The sequence below is a fragment of the Lingula anatina genome, chromosome 9, assembly GCF_051362555.1.
Source record: "Lingula anatina isolate TDL-2025a chromosome 9, LinAna3.0, whole genome shotgun sequence".
Taxonomy (NCBI): domain Eukaryota; kingdom Metazoa; phylum Brachiopoda; class Lingulata; order Lingulida; family Lingulidae; genus Lingula; species Lingula anatina.
The window spans coordinates 15,709,693-15,734,462 of NC_141775.1; the positions used below are offsets into that span (position 1 = coordinate 15,709,693).

A 24,770-nucleotide genomic window follows, 5' to 3' on the forward strand; every position below is an offset into this window, starting at 1 on the left:
CCTTAATGCATGTTGAATTGTTAATTTGATTTTGATACTTAAAATACATGTATATAGGAAATAAAGCTTTGTTGTTAAACGGTGTTCATGGTAAGTTTTGTCAGTCGAAGATTAAACCCATTTAATAAAATGGAGAATGAAATTTCCTTATTAATTCAGCTAGAATATGTTTGAAGACTGGTCAGAGAAGGCCAAGAAATATGACAGAAAATAAAGTGGTTAATCCAGGTGCTGAAAAAAGGAAGTGTGAGGAGGATTGGCTCACTTCCAAAAGGAGTATATTGTTTTCTCATTTATCTACTTGAAAAAGTATACTATCTACGGTTAGAGGACACCAATGACCTGATAGATAAAGCATTTGTCAATCATGGAGTAACAAGAAGAGTCCCTAGAAAGTGCAGCAATTTATTGGAACTTCATCAGAATTTGAGAGCTGATACATTTCGATTAGCTTTTCGATAAAGGAGTTTTTTGTCTTGTTCATTTCATTGAAGATATTCATGAATGCAACCTTAAATTGAGCGTATGTTACTAAAACGCTGATAAGGGATATCAATATTTTAATCTTTCAAGCAAAGATCAGTATGACATATTATGTAGCAATTCATTGACCTGGTCTTGAGTACTGGTGGAGCAAAACAATCCAGGGTGTATGATGGCATGATATAAGTTCTTTTCGATTCAAATTTCATTTCTCTCTTATAGGGCAAAAAATTAAGTCTATTATTTGAAGTTCTGTTGGTTTGATGTGTTTGTAAAAATAAAAAAAAATCAAGTGTTTCTGTCTTTTTCTTTAGTTGAAAAAATATCTAAAAATTTTCATGAGTCAAAACTTTGCATGTTTCTTATTCACTTAAGGAAACAAGAGCACTATTATGGGAATGTCAGTTAAAATGACTTCTACCTATAGATAACCTATAGATATTATGATTATAAATATTTTTTGTATGTAGTTTCGATCATTATACTTTCAAGTAATTCACTTATTTATACGTACATATCCCATGAAAATGATGATTATGTGTTGTAGCCTGAATAGTGAGTTGATTGATTGATGCCCATTTGTGTTCACTATTATTTGTTGAAGAAGTAATCTATTTTTGATAATAAGTAGACTACCTGTACTACATGTAGTCTGAAGTTTCTGTGAACATGTTGAAGGACATTCACTTTCTCTATAAAATAATAACATATACAAAAACGTGGGTTGTTTGTTGTTTTCTTTTTTCAAATAATAAAGATTTTAGGCTTATCTTATTTTTAATTAATTTTGTATGCCATAGCATTATAGAAAATGCACTGCTGGTGGAACAATGGCAATATAAGCACTTAAGCAAAGGATAGAAACTTGCCAGTTGAAAAGGGTTAACATCTTGACCGGTGTCACATAAATTTCAGTAACAAATGCCCAAGATATAAGAATGGAGGTTTAAATTTTCAAACGTAAGCTTTGATAGAGGGACATTACCTTCTTTTGTAAAGTATACTGTTTAAATTTGCCGTAATTAGAGGAAGTGAGCAGGTATTACTGGCCAAGACAGGAGCAACACCAATCTAAATTCTTACATTTTCAGACATCAATATATCGCCAACAAAATAAAATTCCACGAAGATCTATTTTGTATTTTATCACCCTAATGTGCCATATAAACACATTTAGGTTTTACAGTCATAGGACCTCTACCAGTAGGTATATGATTCTTTGAAAATTGCTATGTTCAAATATGGTTTTGGGGTGCAAAATATGGGTACAGTGTGGACTAGGTGGGTGAAATTTTTCTGTTTGAATGTCTTGGGTGAAAGAATATTGATTGACAAAATATCATATAGGAATATTGTAAATATATAGCTAGATAAGGGGGAAATAAGCATATATATAGTAGATGAGAAATATAACCATGAAGCCTTAAGAAAGATGTCGTCTTGGATGCTGATAGATAATATCACCGACATCATCCAATGCCCTCTGGTTCAAGATTTGGATTCAGCAGCCTTTAGTGCCTCTTCCTGTTTTACATGAAGTTCATTTGATTAATTAAATGTATGGATATGCTTTTAGACATATCCTTTAAACAATTAATGTTAAATTTAAGTTTATTCTGAAATAAGCCATTTTAGTCTTTTTTTAAAGAAAACTGGACTTTGTCTTATCTCCCCTTATGCAACATTTTAGTTCATAAAATTATTCTTGTGTATATATATTTACCAAACTCTTTGCTCTTAGATATTTTTATTTTTAATTTAACTTCTTCTGGAAAAGGTCCAGCGGCTTTGAATGCATATATATGGAGTAGGTACAGAAAATGGATAATCAGCTACACTGTTGTAAGCTATGATATCTTACACAAACAGTGATAAATGTCGAATGTACCCTTAGCCTTATTAAGATTGTATTTGATGTATTTGGGCCTCAAAGTCAAAATCAAACATTTTAACAAGTACAACATCTTCCTCAATACTGACTACGAAATAAAAATCTTGCAGTAGCGTAGAAATTATTATTATAGTAATTTCCACTTTTATGTAATGATGATGTTAATTTTTTCCTTGTATAAACTGAAAAGTTAGGTCACCTGCTTTTCTTCAGTGTAGAAATATGAGAAACAAAAGGGGCGACAAAAAATCATGATATCACAATTGTGTGAGCATAAAAGTAAACAAGACGTGTATATGAGCCTTATTATTATTATTATTTTTTTTTTTGGTATTTTAACACTAAAAAATCTGCTGTGCTGAAACATGCATTTTGGAAGAAAGTTGAATATTAAATACAGCAGCTCTTACACGGTCAAGATACAATACAGCTTTGGTTTTCATGGCAAAATGATTTTCTCACGGTAAAAGCCCATTTGCTTTTTGGAACAATGCAATAACTGCATTGCATTAACCCTCTTTGTTTAATCTACTCATTGACCCTTCTCAATGACAAAAGTGTATATGTTTTACTTAACTGCAATTAAGATAATCAATTGTATTTATGTAGCAAATGGTTTGTTTTAGTGGTATAACTTTTTGGTAATACATCAACGTTTTGTTTATAGGAAATTAGTCTTAGTTTGGGTCTTGTGTCTGCACATTTTGACATTAAGTAGTTGGCCAAGGCAAGGCGATTACAGATGTCCAGGGTTATGTCTAGGCACACACATTTATATTTTACGAAAGATGTTTTGGGGACTAATTCTATCGAGCTGCATCAGTGAGAAGACATTCAGCTTTGTAGCTGCGGAGATATTTACCCGCAGTTTTAGCAACTACACTGTATCATTACTTACGTTTCTTTATTGTTATTTGTACATTGGTTACCAGCCATCACATTTTTGTGGTTTCAAGATTTGTGGACGACCAGTTTTCTTGATACTTGGTGACTGTATTTTCTTCGGATAATATTCTATTTTCCCAGCCACCAGTTGTGTTATATGTTTTCTTTTATTTGAGTGACTTCAAGTTCTGGGATAACACACCGGGTAGTAATTTTATATTATCTTCAATTTTCCCCTTATTCATGTGTTCTAATCATTAGATTTATAATTTGTCGTGTGCTGCAGTTGTTAACTATTTGTTTAGATGTCACTGCGTCATCTTATTCTAAAAAAAATCTTCTTGTGTGTAGCTATTATATTTATGCTGAATCTTACCGAACCAGGTAATGCCGCCTTTTATTTTCATTTGCGCCATCTTATTGCTCCTATAGCTGTGGTGAGTTCTCATATTTTTCTTAATTAATCCTGGTTACACTCATTAACATACTTTATTATTTTTATATTATGGCACCTATATAGTTTTGGGGACTATTGATTACAAGGTATCTCGCCAATTTTGTAACTTTGTAGCTTATTCGTTTTCTTCATTAATAAATGACAATTTTCAGTCTTATGGTCTTATCTTACTTAACTTGGAGCAAAATCAGAGCTTCGTTGTGCTTGTGAACATTTGGCTACATGAAATATAAGTTTTCATCAATTATTGACTCAATGTATTTATTATACAATCTGTTAAGATTCAGAAGAAAGAAAACGATGAACACATAAATGAAATTGTTCTTCAACTTAAATAATTTCAAAACGGTTTAATGTACATCTTTAATACTCAACTATTTATATCATGTCTGCTGTATATTTACTTAACATGGATCAGTAAAAATAAAATATTTATAAAAAAAACATGGTTATAATTTTTTCTTTAGACTAAGCGCATTATATACATATGCTTTATAATTAACGGTTTTGTGTACAGCTAGAAGAGTCAATTATATGTATGATGTATGTTGTAAACTTACTATATATGGCACAGTAAAAATAACATATTTTATAGACCTAAAGATTATCATTTTTTCTTTAGCCGATGTATATTATATTAATGCTTTAAAAAAGTTTCATTTGTTCTCAGCAATCACAAGTATGTTGGACACTGAAGTGACGATATGATGTGACATTTCATACTTAGAATGATGACAGCATGTACATACCAAATGAATTGAACGCACTATTCCTTATGATATACGTATCTTTTGAAAGATCAACTCTAACTCTGTCACTTCCTTTAAGATGCATTATTCCCGTTAAATAGACGCAATCAATCCGAGGTGACCCAGTTAAATACCTTGTCGTATAAAGCCTTCTTTCCCATTTATGTCCACTGTTTATCTGGATCTCATGGTCAAAGGCTTCATTTTTTGGACCTCTCAAACACAGTTGACTATACACGAGAAAGTGTCCCTCTCGCCCCACAGTTAAGTACCCTTTGGTGACGTTATATCGGACGTCTCCAGTGAGAACACTATTTGTGTGTGGACCGGTTCGCCAAGTAAAAGCTAAAATATAAAACAGAAGTAACTAATGTTTCACATTATGTCAATGGCTATCAGTTTTTTATACATGCAGTGGGATGATGATTAACAATATAGTTCTTTTTAGAACATACCTACACGAAAAAAGAAAAAAAAAAGTGATAGATAGACGTAACGTTGTTTAAAACGATTATTTAGTACAACATAGAACATTGTTAGTGAAGCATTCCGCGTATACACATTTTAGAGGTACAATGGGGAAATATTTTGAAATATACACAATAACTTAAGTTAATTTTAGTATCTATATGAGATAACAACCAAGGTATTATAATATTTGAGAGAAATAATTGCATATCTTAGAAAGAAGAATAATGGTCAACAGCCGAATTTTGGAGTCTGACACTTATCCAAGCTTCTGATTAAAATTGCCAAGAGGTGATTTCACCCAAAGTCAATGACTGTATATCATCTTGTAATATTAAAGGATTTGCACAATCAAAATATTCAATTATTAAGCATATGTCAGTATTTTACCGAACAAAGTCACCTCCTTGTTAAACATATTTAAAACAACTGTCATGAGAACTTACGAGAAGTGTCACTGGTTTTCCAGCCTATCAGATGGGCAAGTGTCAACGGGACGGAGACTTTCCTGGATGACTGGAGTAGGTCAGTGACGTTAGCTTGGAGACCTAGAATAAGGGATATATAAACATAAATATATAAATTATGAGTAATAAATAAATTAATAAAGTTAACGCGACACACGGGAATTCAGGTATCCTCATGCTTTCCTCGAATACCATGTTTAGTAAAACAGAAATAACTTTATTTGTTCACAACTGGATAAACTGTTCATAACTTAAGATTAACTATTACCTTAAATCCCCAACTTTAAACCCCTTTCAAATCACTAAAACGAAAATGACACCCTGTCTGTTCCCAGAACGAAAATGTTTCTTCGGAATAACAAAACGTTATATTTACCATTAAACATACTTTCCAAGGAATCCAGTTTCTGTGTGATGTTGTTCATCCTTCTCTCTTGACTGCCCGTAGCCAGCCTCGACATATTTCTCAGCACACCTTAAAAGAAAGGTACCAACAGTGTTTCCTCCAATGTAATTACAAAAAAAAAAAATAATAATAATGTGTTATTTTTATGAAATAAAACTAACAAATTAGACATAAAGGTCCTATAAATGCCCATCTGTATAAAATAGCATACGCAGGAGTGACACACAATTTAAAAATGTGTCGAAAAGGATAATATTTCTAAAAAAAAAACACTTTGCTAAAGTGATGGCATATTGTGGAAACTATAGATACGAATTTTATTTCAAATGTATCTGTAATTATTGTCACTATAAGCCAATAAATAATTGAAGATAAGAAAGTTGACTTTACACCTTGTGCAATACAAAAGGTTTGAATATAGACAGTATTTGGTTATGGAACGGTTTATACAAACGAACTATAGTTTCAGGGTTACCGAATTCCTAGGAGTGGCATAGATTGAACCTGGCAGCGTTTAACGCCCATCACACCCGAAGGTTGCCCAATCAATTCAACCAATAGACAACGTGCGTCAGCCTAAGCTCCCCTCTCCCAATCGTAAATATTTTATTGCCCCATCGGTGTTGCTTATCTTCTATTTCTGTTAATCAGTAGCAGATACAGTTAAGAGGTGAGACAATGGTTACATGGTGCACGGAATAAACCTGGTTACACTGGGAAACTCACAGGTATTGTTAAATATCTTTATCATCCAGCTATATATCATTATCCCCGCAGAACATTTTTCTCTACAGGTCTTCCTTATTGGCCGACCCGCCTTGCACAGCAGAGTTTCGGTATAAATAATGTGCGACACTTTCATACGTTGATTAAAACGTCTAAATTTTACACTGTAAAAACAGTATTTAGCTTCTAAACACATTTCTAAGCGCTTCATTTATTCGACGCGTTTAGCTCCTAAGCACGTTTAGCTCTTAAGCCGCACACGAACGAAACGTCAGTGCCTCGATATGAAACCAGACATCTTTTGTGTTTTTAATCTCCAAATACGAAAAAAAATGCCTCGATATGAAACCAGACAACTTTTGTGTTTTTAATCTCCAAATACGAAAAAAATTAATTAAGCTAATAAATAGGCTAACGTTAATAACGTATTATATCGTTTGTTTTATATTAATTATTATTTAAGATCATAATAATAAACAAGTCGCATTTCGATGTACTCCATGCTATGCCCTTTATATAAAAATAGCAATTTTTACGAGATTACAAATTGTATCGCATTGTTTGATTCCATTGCCTCGCTTTCAAAAATTAGAACAGGCGCTCCAAAATCGTAAACCGTAAAAAAATTATATTGGCCGAGTTCCCCCACTGTTAAGAATATCCTCGCAGCATTATCTGCAGTTAACACCTTCCTACGATTTTCAATGTATTTTGCAGTATAATTTACAATCCTACAGATGAAGAATTTTATTAATCAAGAGTGGGGGAGGTGTGAAAATCCCCATTGGGGCCACATATAACACTATAAATACAATGGGAATCCCTTTAAAATGAAGTAAAATAAATGTTTTTCTAAGGAATTCAGACGGATTTACTTTTTACAACATAAAATCAATAGAACATTTCTAATATAAACTTTCAAAAAGACACCAGAGAGCTAATGAAATAAAATCAACCAGACGGTAAACACCGGCAGGCTTTGTCAATTTCACCAACTTCATTTCAAATAGCGCACTTTTCGCACATGCGCAGTTGTTTGAAGCCTGTGCTCTCCTAAGCCATTTGGCTCCTTAACACGTCACACGAATGTGTTTAGCAATATAACTTGTTTGACGCCTAATAAATGTATGGTGTACCTGTTTAACTCTTAAGTGCTAAGGGTTTCATCTGTTTTAGCCACACACGCACCCACACATAATGTTTTTGTCAGCTGGGTCATCATTTTGCATGGAGTTAAAACACCCATAACGTTACCATAATGTTCTTCTATGCCATTACCAGATATCAGTCGATAACGTCGTGAAAACGTTATTTGTTATTTGGATTATTACTAAAAGGTACATATGAACCGAGCAACGGTGGAGCGTGGGTTGCCAGTAACACATATCTAGTAGGCTTGTTAAGGACCAAAAAATGGCCAAACGCTGCATTTTGTAGTACAAATGTCTAACTTGGCATAAATGTTCCTTGGGCCAAAAGAAAATTTTTTATCCAAAGAGACGCCCTCTATCGATACATTAATTAGCATAAATTATGCAAATTATGTGCCAAAATATATAATATTTCATATTTCCATTAATTTATGGCCTAGAAACATGTATAGATTATCAAACCTGACTAAATTAGGGACAAGGAACCCATTTTTGATCATTTGGAAGCAATTGGTGGCCATTTTGTGCCTCAAATCCAAGATGGCCACCACCCGCCATTTTGAAAGTAGACATAATTTTGCTATTTTATGTTGAATTTTGAAGCGTTTGGTCTAACTATACTTGATATATATATCGATTCTTACTATTTTGGGGGTGCAAAAGTCATTTTTGATATTGTTATGGTGATAGTAGGTGATTTGAAGGAACAAAGAGGGTGTTTTAAGTGCCTACCAAGATATGTGTGCGTATTCAAATATATCTCAATGCAATTTTTCGTTATATACCATCGCTATTGGACTATATTATGAGCAAAAAAACATATTTTACCATTATGGAGGCCATTGGTGGCCGTTTTATCCTCAAATCCAGGATGGCCGCCAAAAACCATTTTGAAATTGGGCATAATTCGCTATTTTGAAACTATATGTATTACATCTTTGTAAATGAGTAATACGTCGTTATATATTATTTTCTGGTGCAGAATACATTATCTGTTTCATGAAATGTGAGTACAAACTATTTTAGCCTCCAAAATCAATATGCATGTAGGCTTAAGTTGTCAAATAGACTTACATGTGCCATGTACAGTAGTCTAATTAGTACAAAATGTTTTATTAAATCCTAAAGAGCTTGAAACAAGCGTCAGAGATCAAAATGGCTTAATTAAAGGTAAAGAACATATACCTGGTGCTTTGAAGACAATTGGTAGCCATTTTGATCCTCAAATCCAAGATGGCCGCCAGTCACAATTTTGAAATACGGGTAAGGCATAACTCATCAATTTGAAGCTATTGCTCTTACACTAGCATGTTATACATCGTTTCTTATCATTTGGGTTGTAGAAGTCGTGTCTTATCTCTTCTGAGATATAATACAAAAATAAAAAATATATTACAAGGCTCCAACACCAATACAGGCTTACGTCTTCACCTTGTATACGTCTTGAAGTCAAATTTGTGCAAAAATATGTTATATAACAATTATAAAATGGTTTTGCCAGACATAGATTAAGTGCAAGAGACCAGCATGGCTGATTCGACTTTATGGTGACTACTGTTAGCTATTCTGTTGTTCATATCCAAGAGCCTGTCACTATTTTAAAATTATGGCATAATTTACCTTTTTAAGCTGTTGGACTTTCATATATGATCGTAATACATCAATTGTTACTATTTTGGAAGTACGTAATTAATTTCCGGTGTTATTCTGGTGACAGAGGATAATAACAAAGGCATAAGGTGTTTTAAGATGATTCCAAGATGAATTTTCTTGTAGTTGTCATATACTGTAGATGTTTTGTGCTTGTTCGTCCATTGGAAACAATGAGAACTATGTAGTTGCCTTATGGATTTCTATTGGTAGTGAGATGACTTGTCTGGCCAAATCATGCTAGGAATGATCACTGGCACTGTCAACTAGGAAAAAAAGCTGCTTCCTCGACTTTTTTGCTTTATCCCTCTTGCCTACCTGCGCAGCTGCTGCTTTCTAGTTGGTTTTGCAGATTCCTTCTTTTGTGTAAAGATACCATGTAAAGATACATGTTCTCATGCATTGATGTTTCTCTGGAAACTGGATTTTAATATATTGTTTGGCTGTTTCTTATTGGCCTTCCAGAGCTGATCATGCATGTTTTTTTTTTTTTTTTTTTTTTTTTTTTTTTTTTTTTTTTTTTTTTGCTGTACTGCTGGATGATTTTGCAGACAAGATCTGGAGCTATTTCAAAGCAAAGTCCATTTGCTTGTCTTTCACGGGCATTTTCGCACCAATACAACTAACCAAGTTCCATAGTATTATAAGACGACACATTTTTCACCCTTCAAATCTTCTGGACTATATTTAACATGCAAATGCAAGCCCCAGTGACTGGGACATAAATGTACATGTGGCTTTTGGGTTCACATTGACCAGTAAAAGATTAATAATATAATACCACTATGTATATATATTTATTGCTTACCTTTAAATTATTCAGTATCTTTTAGTGGATGGTCACTTAAGATAAATCTAAATGATATATTTGAGCATGTGGTTCGGGTTCCACATTTTTGTTACAGACTTAACGAAACTCATCTTGGAATTTATTTTACAACCTTATATTACGGTACCTTTTTATTATCTTCTGTCATCAAATTAGCACCGGAAAATTACTTTTGAGCCCCCAGAATAGTACCATTTTACCTAATACAAGCCCGCAGTTCAAAGGTTATAAATTACACCAAATTATTAAAATAGCGGCATGCAACCAACACTTGGTTTTGATAAAATAAATGGCTAACAATTATCCTCATGCGGTCAAAGATGTATTATTTTGCTTTAATGCAGCCATTTTGTTTGCTGACACTTGTTTTATAGATCGGGCAAAAGCAGTTTTGCACTAATTGGATTACTAATTGTACATATAAACTGCAGGCCCATGTGGCGACTGAATCCTATATTTATTTGGAGGCTTATAAAAGTTTCTATTTACATTTTATGAAACCGAAAATGCATTCTGCACCAGGAAATAATCAATAAAAATGACGTATGGCACGCTTATGAAGGTGTGATAGTTTCAAAATGGTGAATAATTCTCAATTTGAAAATGGCGTATTAGGGTCATCTTGGATTTGAGGCACAAATTTTATGAAACAAATAATGTATTCTGCACCAGAATATAATATAAAACGACGTATTACTCATTTACAAAGATGCAATACATATAGTTTCAAAATAGCTAATAATGCCCAATTTCAAAATTGTTTTTGGCGGCCATCTTGGATTTGAGGGATAAAACGGCCACCAATGGCCTCCATAATGGTAAAAATGTGTTTGTTTGCTCATAATATAGTCCAATAGCGATGGTATATAACAAAAAATTGCATTCAGATATATTTGAATGCGGGTTATCAATATCCATGGTTTTGCAGCGTTCACACATATCTTGGTAGGCACTTAAAACACCCTCTTTGTTCCTTCAAATCACCTACTATCACCATAACAATATCAAAAATGACTTTTGCACCCCCAAAATAGTAAGAATCGATATATATATCAAGTATAGTTAGACCAAACGCTTCAAAATTCAACATAAAATAGCAAAATTATGTCCACTTTCAAAATGGCGGTCGGCGGCCATCTTGGATTTGAGGCACAAAATGGCCACCAATTGCTTCCAAATGATCAAAAATGGGTTCCTTGTCCCTAATTTAGTCAGGTTTGATAATCTATACATGTTTCTAGGCCAAAAATTAATGGAAATATGAAATATTATATATTTTGGCACATAATTTGCATAATTTATGCTAATTAATGTATCGATAGAGGGCGTCTCTTTGGATAAAAAATTTTCTTTTGGCCCAAGGAACATTTATGCCAAGTTAGACATTTGTACTATAAAATGCAGCGTTTGACCTCTTAACAAGCCTACTAATCAACCACTTTTACTAAATTCTTATATGGCTAAAATAATGTCGACACGCCAAGGGATAAAGGGAATAAAACACTCGATCACCCATAAAAGATGTTTAGACAGTGCCTTTCTTTAAATTTTGGTCAGAAATTTAAGCTACTTACGTGACCTACTTTTCTGCACCAGGTATATACCGGATAGTAAGCTAGCGGAAAAATCCATTCAAATGTCGTTTTTCGGGTAATATTAAACAATGACTTTTGGTAATTCTCTCATTTATTTTGTTTGAAACTTTATGCTGACATTTAGCTGTTTTTTGTGGCAAAAAATAACATTATATACATCTTTAATAGGCATATTTTTAAATAAGCACATGTTACTGCAAGGAAGGACACAGAACGTTCCAGCAGGCTAATTCACGCCTGTAACAGCTTCACGCGTTTACAAGGGGAAGTGTTAAGCCAAATTCTTGAGCCTTGTTATAAACTTGGTATGGTACGGTGAATCTAACCACATAGCTAAAAGTGCGACACTTCTAAGCATGTTAAACATTTTCTTCTGTGAGAAGCTTGAAAAGCTAAACGTGCTGTTTAGCAGCTCCACGCGTTCAGGAGTTCGTTTCACACTTATAGCAGCTCAATATGTTTAGCAGTTACACGCGCTTAGCAGGGGAAGTGCTTAGCCATTGTCCTTAGCCTTGTGATAAACTATTATAGAGTCATATGCCGATGAAGTTAGACTCATGGCTTAACGAGTAACACTGCCAAACGAGTCTACCATTTTCTTCTGTGACAAGCCTAAAAAGCTATGCGTGTTTAGCTTTTACACATATTTCTTAATGCGTTCAGGTGCTAAACGTGTGTTGTATGTGTTTAAATGCTAACGCTGTTTTTTACAGTGTACCAGTAGTAGTGGGTCTCTAAGTAAGGCAATCTCCCCTGATTTCAACCTGTCGGCCTCAGCTACATCGAAAATCCATGGAGTTGGAGTGTAATGAACCTTTTACACATACCTACATATGGGGTGAATATCCTAAACTTATATAATTTTGACCGCTTAATTCAAGCGTGGGGTCGAAATAGGACATTAGGTTTTAGACTAACTTAGTGGATAACGCGATCCAAAGATTCCACGGTTCGTGTCAGATTTACGCAAAGAAAACCTAGGTCCACATAATGATTTAAACGATTTATTCGTTGACGCTCGGTAGCTACATATTCTAAGTGAAGTCTCCAACTCCTAACTACGTCTCGGCCCGTACTCCGTCGTTTCCAATCTCCTGCTTCACTGCTTCCTTCTCGCTGTCTCTACATCTCCCTCCTCTCGTTCAATTCTCATCACTTAAATACTATTTTGTTATCTTTACATGGTTCCAGTGCTGCACTAGTGTGAGATGTACGTCAAACTTAATAACCCGTAATTGTATAGTTAATTTCTTTACCTCGGAGTTATACAAAGAGGCCGCCACATTACTCGAAAGCTATTGCACCATAACGCGTTACATCCCCAGCAGGCATAGTTGCGTTGGATCAACGTTGAAAACAGGTTGATACGTTGAATTGCCGTTGATCTACCTAAATTCAACGTAATATCAACGTTGATCCAGCCACGTTGACTCAACGTTTTATTTTGGTCAATGACACAACCTTGCAGTTATGCATTGTAATTTAAAATATTAATTATTGAAAACGTGATAGTTTGTTTATCAATACTGCAACTAAATTTATCAAAATAATAACAAAATGGTTTTCAAGTAAAAGTGACAGTTGTTTTGTGTCTTTAGTTAACTAGTGAATTTTCTTAACTTGTTATTCAGAAATACATTCCAATAAACTGAATTGCTTGCAAGGTCAGCTAACACTAGGATGAATAAGTTGCTGTATATGTGATGGAGTTAACAGTACTTGGTAACTTGTTATAGATAAACATGTTGGGGTGACTGTGCCCTTGTTATATATATTTTATGTAAACTTTGGAAATTTTAACCTAAAGGCCAAACAATTATACCCTACATATATTTAGCCATCAAACATGTCACACTGCTAAACACATCCAGGCAAATTTCCCGCTGGGTGGGGTTGATATAACATTGTTTTCTGACGTTGATACATCGTTGTTATCTGAGGTTGACACAACTTTCAAATCCAGCGTTTTTTCAATGTCTTTTCAACATTAAGGTTCAACGTTGTTTCAACGTTAATACAACAATTTACCCGCTGGGATCACATGACTTTATACGATCTTAATGTTGGACTTGTCAGGAGGTAGAAGAGTGACTCCATTTATTTGTTTTGACCCCCTATCTCAGCGATAGTGAAACCTGACATAGTTTTCCTTCACCTAAGTACATACGACCAAGATAATCATGCTCTATTCCCCGCTGATGAAGCAAATAACATCTAATCTTTGGTCAACACTATGATTCAGGAAAAATTTCCGATGGATTACCCAATAGAACCCACGGGCAAGTATTCTTTACAATAACTGTATAGTCAAGGTGCAATGAAGTGATATATGGGCTCTTGGATATATATGATTCTGTCGCAAATTGATCAACTTTTAGGAGATAGGTTTAACATTTTTTATAAACTTTGTGGTTATCTTACTAGTAACAAAACACTTTCCGTTATTTAGCCATGTTGTGATTGGTATTTTATATTAAATACTGAATTTCACTCAAATTATTTATTAGATCAAAACATGACCAGTATTTTCTTATATATCATATATCTATTACTCTCCAGTTGAGTTCCCGCCCCGCCTCCTCTCTACTTTTGTCTCTACCTCTTTCAATTTCCACTGACCTTAGCTCCGTTTACGTTACATGCCGCTGTATTACAAGATCACGTTACACGCCCATTACAAGAACATGTCCATCTACACTACAGTACAACGTTTTTCTTTTCTCACCTCCTGACTTCTAATGACCAGCATTACAATACTTTGGAAATAGCTATGGAATGAATATCATTGGGAATGGCACTGAAAAGGTCTAGAAAGAAAGTTGAAATCTAAACACGAAAAGGCTTGACACATGGATTTAAGAAAAACAATCGGCGCATGTTTTGACGCTTCAGCCCAAATGTTGTGACGCGACTTTTGTAGCCCGCTCTCTCCCGTTTTTAATGAAAAAATACATTGGACATGCCTTTCATATTTAACGCAATGATCAACAGAAAATACCGATTTTAAATTTTTCTCACCTGTATGATCGTTCTTCTCGATATTTCCCAAGAGCTGTAAATAAATAAATTAAATTCAGTGAATCAAAAGTAAAATGCTATATATATTTCAACTGAACTGAATGTGTTTGTTTGTGAAAGTAACATGCGTCATCAATGTATGTGATGCATCACTTCCTCCTTCTTCGTAACAGAAATACCATGGGGGAGATAAGGGGTTCTGATAAATACGTACTATTAAATCCTGAATGAGAACAAAACCAATATAAAATCAGTTAGTACTATGCATTACCTGACGTGAATTCAGCAAGGGGTATTCATGCTACTAGTAAACCGGTTCATGCACAGGTGCCTTTATCAATGTAACACTTACTTCCCCGGTAGAGGGTTTGCCGCCGTCATGTCGATGAAGGTGAATCACAGCCCCCACCACCACTATGGCTAACATCTGTAAACAACACATAATGAAGATCACCATGAGGTAAAAACGCAGCCGCTTAAGTTTCCCATAAAAACGAGATGTATGTTGCTCTTCGTGACTATTATCATCCTCACTGAAGTCGTCAAAGGAGGCCGGGCCTACAGTGGTGATGTTAGACGGTCTGATGGAGGCGTACAGACCGTCCGTGGTCGTGGACTGGTCCGAGTCCAGTGAAGAAGGTATTGGTATCATTGGTGGCTCGTCATATTCATGTACATAGCGATGTTGGAAGTGACGACCATGGAAATTCATCATCATTAGGAATGGATCAGCCTAATTTTGATCAAACGACGCTTTGCAGTTGCAGTTCTTTTACGGAGTCACTGGAACAAATCTGTTTGGATTTTCCCAGGGCACGTTACTTATCATTATTTCCTCAGGGTCACCAAGGCTGGGAAGTTTTACCGTGGTTAAAAATACTGTAAGACGTGAACCCCATGCTAATCACCCTGTGCGTTATACACTTTCGGTCAAAAAATATGTTAATTTACATGTTATCTACATACTTCTTTCATACAACAAAACAAGCATGTTCTTATCCGCCGATATTACGATATAAGTCCGAACAGCCTAATTCACCACCGACCCTTTACTTTTCGTGCCCCGAGGTTCTTCAGTACTATTTGTCTGATAAACATTAATCCGCACATGCTGTGGGACAACGTCTTGGAGAAACTCACCCTTATTCTTCTTTAGGCTTATCAATCTGCTTCACCATAAAATGCAACACTTGAATCGTGTTGTCATTTGACCAAAATGATAACTATGTTGTGTTTTAATATCTGAGTTAAAACAAACCAAAATGATAAAACATCGATTAGTCTGTCGTAAATGTTTTTAAACATCGGTGATCACGGTCTTGAAAATCTATAGTTAGAAATTAGGTTGATATGATTTAACGTAATAACCATTAAATGGCTCTTCGCAGTTACTAATACACAAATGCACGGTACAAATAATAATATCAAGAACGTTTCCATTGGCCACTATAAACCATGTCTTAAACATGTGCCGTAGGTCTATGTACGAGTATGTTTGTCTTTTCGTTTTCCAAGAGCGCTTTATTTTTCACTTTACTAACAAAGATACCAACACCTGAAAAATGTACACCGCTTAGAATAACTCTGCGACGTGACCTCATGTTATCAACTTTTGTGTGCACTACCTCGGTATAATCACAAAGTACAAGTACCACTTCAATAATTCCATTGTTTTGACCACTCATCATTTTCTATTGGGGTCATAATGATAATTTAGGACTGATATTTTTATCACTTTATATGATAAACTTCAGTAGAAGATCACAACGTCTCTAAAAGGCATACAAAGTAGACTCCCGTAGGATTGTGGGAAGGTCTTTTTATGGATGCTCGACCATTGTACTGTACCAGCTAGTTTAAAAGTCACCGATTATATTGTGAGTACAAGTATTATAAACGTCAAATACATAGTTGTATCTTGTCTAAAAGCGGATGTCACGCATCGCACCGGTGGCTCACGGTTCGCTTTTACTTAGCCTACATGTAATTGAGGCCACTTTCTTCTATGGATTAAGATGCATGTGAGGTTATGCATGTACTTCCGTGTACTTTATCGAGATTGATGGCTTTGCTGAAGTCCATTAATGAATGAGTTAAATGTGTGATGATTGTTACATGGACATTGTGTACACGAATTTTCTCTTTCCCATTTGTTTTAGATCTCGTCCCTGAGCAAATGTGGAATCTGAAGCCTTGGAACTTTAACATTTCTACAATGGCCAGTTATTTGACCTATTTCGCAGCGGTAAGTTTTTTATATTTCCATTCTCCTGTAGGTTTAATTGATCGCTTTTTTCTTTTATTCTGTGAAAAAATGGCTAGCTGGTACAGCATTCTTTGTTTGCGTTATCCTTTTTAACCCTGATCAAACCGATATGTGCTGCAACATATCCCTACTGATGAATCACCGATATGTTGGGTATTTTCACAGCAGAAGCTTTTTGGTAAATCGGAAACATTTATACATGCAATACACGATGCTTGAGAGTAACAATATTATTTTACACTTAGTAAGGTGTTTACAAAGATTAGCTGAGGAGAGTATTATACACCTTTTTACTTTTCTTTAATTTGTTTACAGCCCTAATCCTGATGATATATTTAAGCAAAAGTATACACTCTTAATAAAACTAAAACAATGCTGAAACATTTATTTAAAATACTAATAATATTAAAATATTAATTTCTTCAAAAATACGCTACCCTTCAGTCTTAGTGTTGTTTACAAATAAAATAAAATTATCAGAATTACAAGTAAATATAAAAATACTAAAAGCTGAGGTGAATCGAGCAATTAAATATGAGTGCTGGTTATAATAGCAATAGTCCTATAGTAATATATTTTATGATAAATGAGAAAATATTCAAGTATTACAATCAATTGAATTATTGCGCAAATAAGAATGCTTTCAAGTCTTTTTTTAAACCCTCAACACTATCTATAGTTTGAATACGTGAGGGTAGTTCGTTCCTTAAGATGGGTGCTGCAGTTGAAATTTAGTGACCCGGTGACCTAGTGAGATTTAGCATATATTTAGAAGATGAAGACTATTCACCTCGGGTGAATTTTAAGACAAACAGCACTAATATAAAAACAAGTCTCTGCCGTACTGGAAGCCAATGTAGTCCGAATAAGATAGGTGAAATGTCTTATCTGAGAGGAAAATAGGTCAGTAGTCGTGCTGCCGCATTTTGGACAGATCCCAGTTTTTCAAGTTGGTTCAAAGGAAGACCATAAAGTGAACTGTTTCTGTAGTCCAGGTGTGAAGTTATGAGGCATGAACAAACCTCTACATTTGACCTTTGTCAAGGATACGGGGTAGCTTGGAGATTTTTAAGGCCGTAGAAAGCGCTTCTGCAATTATCGTACCTATTATAAAAAATTACTCCTTGGTTTTTAACCTCATCTTTTACCGTGACAATGCTGTTTCCTATTTCTAATTATTATTATTTTTCGGCATCTTTAGAAAAACGAGAGATGAGTGAACTAGTTCTGTTTTACCATCATTGAAAACAAATGAATTGGCGTTAAGCCGTTGACTCAAGTGAGATACATTTCTGGATAGATATTATCGCATTTGATATCCTGTTGCAAACAATATCAATGTGTGAGTCATCTGCGTAGGACATTAGGTTAAACAGTGCTATATATAGAGAGACAATGTCCTCAATTGGTGACGTGTAAAGAGGGTACAGGATGGGGCCAAGTACAGAGTACAGAGTACAAATAAAATACAGACTTGACTTTTAATATGGAGTATTTTTTTCCAAATCATTTTTCATCAGTATTTTTCTATTTTGCTGAGTGACAAATGAAAATAAAAATACATTTTTGTCTTAATAACATTTAATTATCTCCTTGATATCATTGTGACATTAATTTATTAATTGAATTCGCCATTGAAGCAAACAAAACACATTGCCTTTTCCAAGTCATACGACAACCATCAAAAGCGATATTTAGGATCTCTATATTTTCCAAATCACCGCCTTTAAAAGAGTTACAAGCCCCAAAGAGCCCTCATGCCAGTGTCTTGTCACAACATTGGTTGTTGTTATGCTTGACCACATCTGGCTGCTACCAGGGCTCTCAAGTGGCAAGGCATTCCTTGGGATAGGTTTTTAGAGTTTTGAATTTCTGGAATGAAATCTGGAATAACTTCCTAGGCAAAACTTGGTATGTTAGAAAGCTGTTTCAAAACTTGTCAAATGTGATTCGGCAAGTAATCACCTACCCACATTTTGTCGATGTGGTTATAAAAATGGCGATTTTGATGACCAAGGTAGCTGCTCATTCCCTTGGTTCTGTACGTTATCTACTTATAAAAGTACCCCGTGTGAACCGACAATCCCATTGCGCAACCTGAGATTGTTTCTAAAGTCCCCCCTTCAAATGATATAGTCAAGGGGTTCCCAGAATATCTCTTTATTTGATCTGGTTCAGGTTTTCATGGGTGACTACTATTTGTGTTTTAGCACCAGTGCGGTATCTAGTCCAAATACTGACACTTTAGACACGGCACACGATTCGTCGTAGACCTCTTCTGGATGTCTGTAAATTCTGGTTTGACTAGTTGATAGGTATATGTGGAATCTGACCTCAATAAAGAAAGCCACTCGGTTTTAGAGTACTACCCGGAAACGGTCATGGAGAGCCGTGGTCAAGGAAGGCCGCGACCTAGATAAGGCGGACCTACATGAAAGGGAAACCGCTTAATCATGTAATGGCCTCTCCGCCACTCAAACGGCTCCTCACGTCGCCCTCGACGGGTTTGAACTCAGCCGAAATCTAATAAGTGTGCCTGTGCGTTCCGTACGATACAATTAAGCAAAACATTATATCCAGCCTGCAATGTTAATGTTCGATTCAAAGAATTCCATCAGTTTTTACTTCAATGAGAACTTTTCAGCATTTTATTCAATCTGTTGCAGATTTACAGCAGGTTTACAATATTTCACGGCAATGAAACTCCTCCATCTGACAAAAACATCTTGGTGCTGTTGGCTAGGGTTAATTAAGATGGTATTTGACATAAAAATATACAAGTTTTATAAAGCTAGAACACACAATCGGACCCTAGAGACATAGGCCTTACTGAAACTTGATATTTGACTCCCCCCGTTTTTTGGCACCCAAACAGTTTATGGCTCTTTGGGTAATATGAAAGGTGGTACTCATACAAAAAGGTTGAAAAAGGTTGTCCCAACTCCATTTCCATGTGATTGTGCTGACAAATCATCACCTCACAGGTGAAATTGTTATAAACCCTGAGGTCATTCCAGATGCCACAATGGTGATGCCGATATCCATATTTTGACCAAAGTTGTATAAAGGAAATTCCTATCATATACATTTGTAAATATAAATTTATTAAATAAACAATGTGCTTTTTAATCAATACTTTATGTAATAATTCACATTTGCCAGTAGTTATCATTAGCAACCATGCTACTTTGTTATCTACTAATTATTGTAATTCCTATACACAGGTGATCGCTATTTCCGTTGCTGAAGTTACATCACAGACAAAATGTGATAACGCTTACTCTTGTTGGGCAGGTAAACTGTTTTCATTTCTTGTCGGTATATGTTACCATTTTTTAGTAGATAACAACTAATAATAATGGCAAACATATAGGTTTATTAGTATGGTGCCAAAAAAAAAAAAAATAAATAAATAAATAAAAGAAATAAATAAATAAATAAAGGTGACTTGTACATTTTGACCTACAAGCATGGAATTTGGCACAGTTGTGGAGAATGGATTTCTAAGCCATTAAGGATATATGAGCATGTCTCAAAAGTCCAATATCGCCGCCAAATCCAATATGGTTGACGCAAAAACTCTTGCAAATTAAAACTGTTTGTGCTTATTCATACATGTATAATGGTTATTTAACAAACCGGCCTTGATGTCTGTCACGGCTATCAAATCAGCTAGGGGGTAAATATAATTACCCCACCAACAGTTTTACTAGGTGTGACAGACATGTAAGCCGGTCAAGTTGACAGCATTTTATTGGGACTCCAGGGAGATAGATTGATTGAAATAACCGTGAGAATAGTTAGACGCCTTTCCTATACAAATATGCCAATTTCCATGCTTGTATTTTCAATGCTGCATATTTTGAGGAAGTGGACCACTTTTTTTTAGTTTTGGAGACTATGTTCGAGTTTTATGCACTTAAAGAAGCTTATATTAATAACTGATCAATACAATGATATTTTCTAACTATAAATGATATATTAAGCTATTATAGGTCTATATATTTGGAATTTTATTTTGAATTTGAACGGGCATTTGTAACTGCCATATTGGTTTTGGCTGTCATATTGGTATTTTCAGACATCCCCGTATATCCAGAGTTGCTATTAATCCCATTCCCTACAATTGTGCCAAACACCATGCTTGTTTTAAGTGCATGATGAACTCACCATTGTACTGAATAAATTATTTCTTTTGATTCTTTTTGCTGTCATTATAGATTTTATAGACCTCAAGAAGCAGATATTGAAACTAGATGTAAACCATGGTGTTTTCTAACCTTTACATAATGTTTAAACCTTTTAAAGACTATATATTGACGTTTTAATTCAAAACTGTATTTTGGCGGCCGTTTAGGTATTTTCAGACATACCCATATACCCAAAAGTGCTCAGAATTTCATTGTACCTAAATGTACCGAATTTCACGATTTTAGATGAGAAGCTCAATTTTCACCAACTTGCTGGACTAAATATTTTGCTAAAAATAGATTTTAATTGGGGATAGAACTCTTTCTAACTCTCTCCCTCTCTCTATCTCCCAATATAAAATGATTTTGCTAAGCGGCAAGCAAATGTGATATTATATATATATCAGAAATAAAAACAAAACTTATTTGTAGAATAAATGTATCCTATTTCAGGGCAATACTGGCAGCAGAAGTGTGGAGTGTGTACTGGAAAAAATCAAATTATCGGACAAATAAATGCGGCAAAGGTAATGGCGGTGTGTGAGTATGATGAATGCCTGGTGGCTTTACGAACATTACACATTATATATGTTTTAATATCCGCCATTCACTTTTTAATTTGGAACACATGACTTAAATACATATCCACACTACACATAGCTCATAGTAAATATCAACAATGAATTTGTAACGCAACACCAGTCAATATTACCTCGTGTCATTAGAAGCAGCGTTTATAATATTGGTGTGAGACGCAAACGTTTCAGATAGGGGTTAACAACACTGTGGTCAAAAAATTGCATTTAAATATAAAGAGGGGTGAAGTTGATTATTGATAAATGAAAAATTAAATAAGTTGTTAGTACAGTCAAGCGACCACAACTTGACCTGTTTTGCTCTTCTTGACACGTGATCTCAAAGGTTATCCTACAGAATAATTACAGCTTGAACAATTAAAGCATTTGATATCACTCTGGCTTTTAAACTGAATATCAGTGTGTCCCTCTGTCCGCGACATTCTTGTGTTTAAACGAAGCCAATTTAATACAATTGTTAAATGTCATTGGAAATTGTTTCAATACGCACTAATTGAATAAGGATAAAATCACACTATTACAAATAAAACAAAACACGTGTTAAAGTACATTAATACATCATTTCATGACGGAACAAGCGCATATCCTATGAAAGCAAATAAAATTAAATTCAGGTTGTTCAAATTGGTTTCTTTCTCAGATTAATGAATATAACACCCAGACCCAATATAGAGGTGCAATTGATGTCACAAGCATGTTATTTAATACATTTACCTTACAGATTGTTAACTGTGTTTGATCATTTAGGGTCCCACATGAAAAAGCTTGTATAAAAGGTTCACTCTCCTGGAACCATGAATAATTAAAAATAATTCATTGTTTAACTCCAAATAGGAACATGCGTTACTGTCACAAATACAAAACATCCACCTGTGAAACGTTCTCCTCAATTTGAAAATGCAGTCATCACTGGTTTTGTTCATTGATTTATCTCCTACAAGTATAACGTTGCTAAAAATTATGATAATCTTCTGTATAGAGCAGTTAATTGTTTTTGAGCGACTTTACTTTGCTTGTCGCAGAATATTTAAAAAAAAATGGGGAAAATACACCCTACCGACAGTAAAATATGCTATATATATAATTTTCCCTTCATGATCCAAATATTATATCTGATATGTCAAACTATCATGGAACCACGATATATTGTATATATTGCACACAAGTACTTGAACAAAATGAAACATTTTGCCAGTTTTGCTATGTCTCTTGGTTTCCGAGAGGCTCTTTTCTGGTCCTACACCTGTGAATGTCCAACATGGCGTGATAAAGCTTGTTCCCGAAATGTGCCCTTGGCTGGCTCTCTTGACCCGAAAGTGTTATATGCGGCACTGTGTTGTAGGCTTGTAGATTGATATTTATTCAAAATAAATTGGTGAATTGAAAAATTTAAGATGCAAAGAAACCTTGTGTCTCAAGTATATTGCTTATGATTGCTTATTTCTTTTGTGCTTCCACCTCATCCGAGCACTTGTAATTGATACCCTGTTACTTGGTTTTTAATGTGAAAGATAAGAGCGTAAATTAACTTCAGCACATTCCAATGTAAAAGCCCATTTTGCAACCAAAGCAATACGTGAAAACACAATCTGCGGCTGTAACGCATTTAGCAACCAATTTTTTTAAGTAACTGGAACAATTTGTAATAATTTAGAGATAGAATCGGAATGTGAACAGAGTTGCCTTGACACAATAGGCTGAATCTGGTGTCTGTCCCCGGGGTGGATGATTTATAATTTATACATATCACAATTTCTGTCATCTCCCCCAAGAACACAACAATCAGTTTTAATTGAATTCCTTGACCTACAATCAAGCACTCAGCTGCTGAGTGCTGTGTGCTGCCCTTTTCTTTTTCAAATTAAGGGCCCATTCACAATAATAAGGACAGCTGTAGAGCCGCATTTTGCAACCGCAACGCATTTTGCAACCATTTTTTTTTTTTTGTCCCGAAACGGTTTGATGCACTGGGTTGGGTTGTCATATAGGGTGGTTGATTTACATCGCAATTTCTGCTATCTACCCGTAGGTCTAGTAGTGTGACTTTGCAGTCCTTTGGGGGTATTTATTTTTTATATTGTTGTTACTGTTATCATCTTTCCATTTAAGTGAGGAACATGAGATGTTGGGGATATTTAAACTTGCCATTATGGATGTGCACGTGTCCTTCGGACTTTTGGTGACTATGGGTGTTGCCGTTCCTAGAGGTGGTTGATTATTATCTTTGAATTGTATTTTCTGTTACATGTATATACCCATAGGTCTTTAGGTTGAGGAAACTAAAATGTCGGGGTGAGCATAGACATAATTTTTTTTTTTTTTGTGACTTGGGGTGTGGCCATCCCTGGGGAAGGTTAATAACGTCTTATCGTAATTTATTTTATCTCCATCTAGACCATGAATCTTTGGTGCATGAGTGGGCTACATAGGCTTTTTAGTGTGACTTGGGGTGTGGCCGTCCCTAAGGGGATGGGATGATTAGTAGTTTGTCAGACAATATAGCAGATTCCGTATATTGCATAGGTCAAGTTAATTAAAACCCATTCAAGACCCGATACTCTCAGGAATCCTAGGGTCCAACTCCAGTTGTTTTTTAACATAAAACACACGTTTTAACATTTAATTAATATTACGGCTCTTGGATAATAAACATTTTTGTTTTGTGTTAAGACACAACAGTAGTTGAACGCGAGGATTCCTGAGTGTGTGCGGCCTTGAATTATTTTTTAATTAGATTCCCTGACCTATATTCATGCATACGGCTGGAAGTCCATTTAGTTCTGTATGTGCTTCTGCTGTTCTCTACATTTCTCAGGGACCCATACACATTCATTAAAAATGACTGATTCATCAATTTCTGTTTCATGTTCCTTAAAATTTAAGGGCATAGATGGCAGAAATAACGATGTGAAAAATAGAATCAGCCATCCCCCGCCGCACCTG

General features: G+C 35.0%; 2 protein-coding genes across 4 annotated transcripts in view; one reads left to right on the forward strand and one right to left on the reverse strand.

Moving 5' to 3' along the window:
• Nucleotides 1-4,114: 4,114 nt before the first annotated feature.
• On the reverse strand, nt 4,115-15,972 carry LOC106162807 (uncharacterized). 2 transcript variants are annotated; one of them, XM_013540232.3, is made up of 5 exons: nt 15,128-15,972; nt 14,776-14,809; nt 5,777-5,875; nt 5,380-5,481; nt 4,115-4,810 (listed from the first exon to the last, which is right to left on the reverse strand). In XM_013540232.3, the coding sequence occupies exons 1-5, from the start codon at nt 15,491-15,493 to the stop codon at nt 4,440-4,442; spliced, it is 972 nt and encodes a 323-aa protein (XP_013395686.2). In that variant the 5' UTR covers nt 15,494-15,972; the 3' UTR covers nt 4,115-4,439. The 2 variants fall into 2 exon arrangements, with proteins under 2 accessions (XP_013395686.2, XP_086851154.1); XM_086995028.1 differs by lacking the exon at nt 5,777-5,875.
• A 488-nt stretch (nt 15,973-16,460) lies between these two features.
• Nucleotides 16,461-24,770, forward strand: part of LOC106163755 (uncharacterized) — a 33,451-nt gene continuing 25,141 nt past the window's right edge. The window contains exons 1-4 of one of the 2 annotated variants that reach the window (XM_086995031.1): nt 16,461-16,652; nt 16,935-17,020; nt 20,266-20,335; nt 21,685-21,758. In XM_086995031.1, the coding sequence (XP_086851157.1) occupies nt 16,952-17,020; nt 20,266-20,335; nt 21,685-21,758 (213 nt within the window). In that variant the 5' untranslated portion in view covers nt 16,461-16,652; nt 16,935-16,951. Of the gene's footprint in view, nt 16,653-16,673; nt 16,797-16,934; nt 17,021-20,265; nt 20,336-21,684; nt 21,759-24,770 lie in introns of those variants that run through there. The other variant, XM_086995032.1, reaches the window with a different exon arrangement.

What these genes read in the sequence shown, in the direction of transcription:
- LOC106162807 (XM_013540232.3), bottom strand. Translation starts at nt 15,493, where the DNA reads ATGATGATGAATTTCCATGGTCGTCACTTCCAACATCGCTATGTACAT. An exon ending in GCAAACCCTCTACCGGGGAA is followed by an intron (nt 14,810 to 15,127) that starts GTAAGTGTTACA and finishes ATTTATTTACAG; the next exon opens with CTCTTGGGAAATATCGAGAA. An exon ending in CTTGGAAAGTATGTTTAATG is followed by an intron (nt 5,482 to 5,776) that starts GTAAATATAACG and finishes CCCTTATTCTAG; the next exon opens with GTCTCCAAGCTAACGTCACT.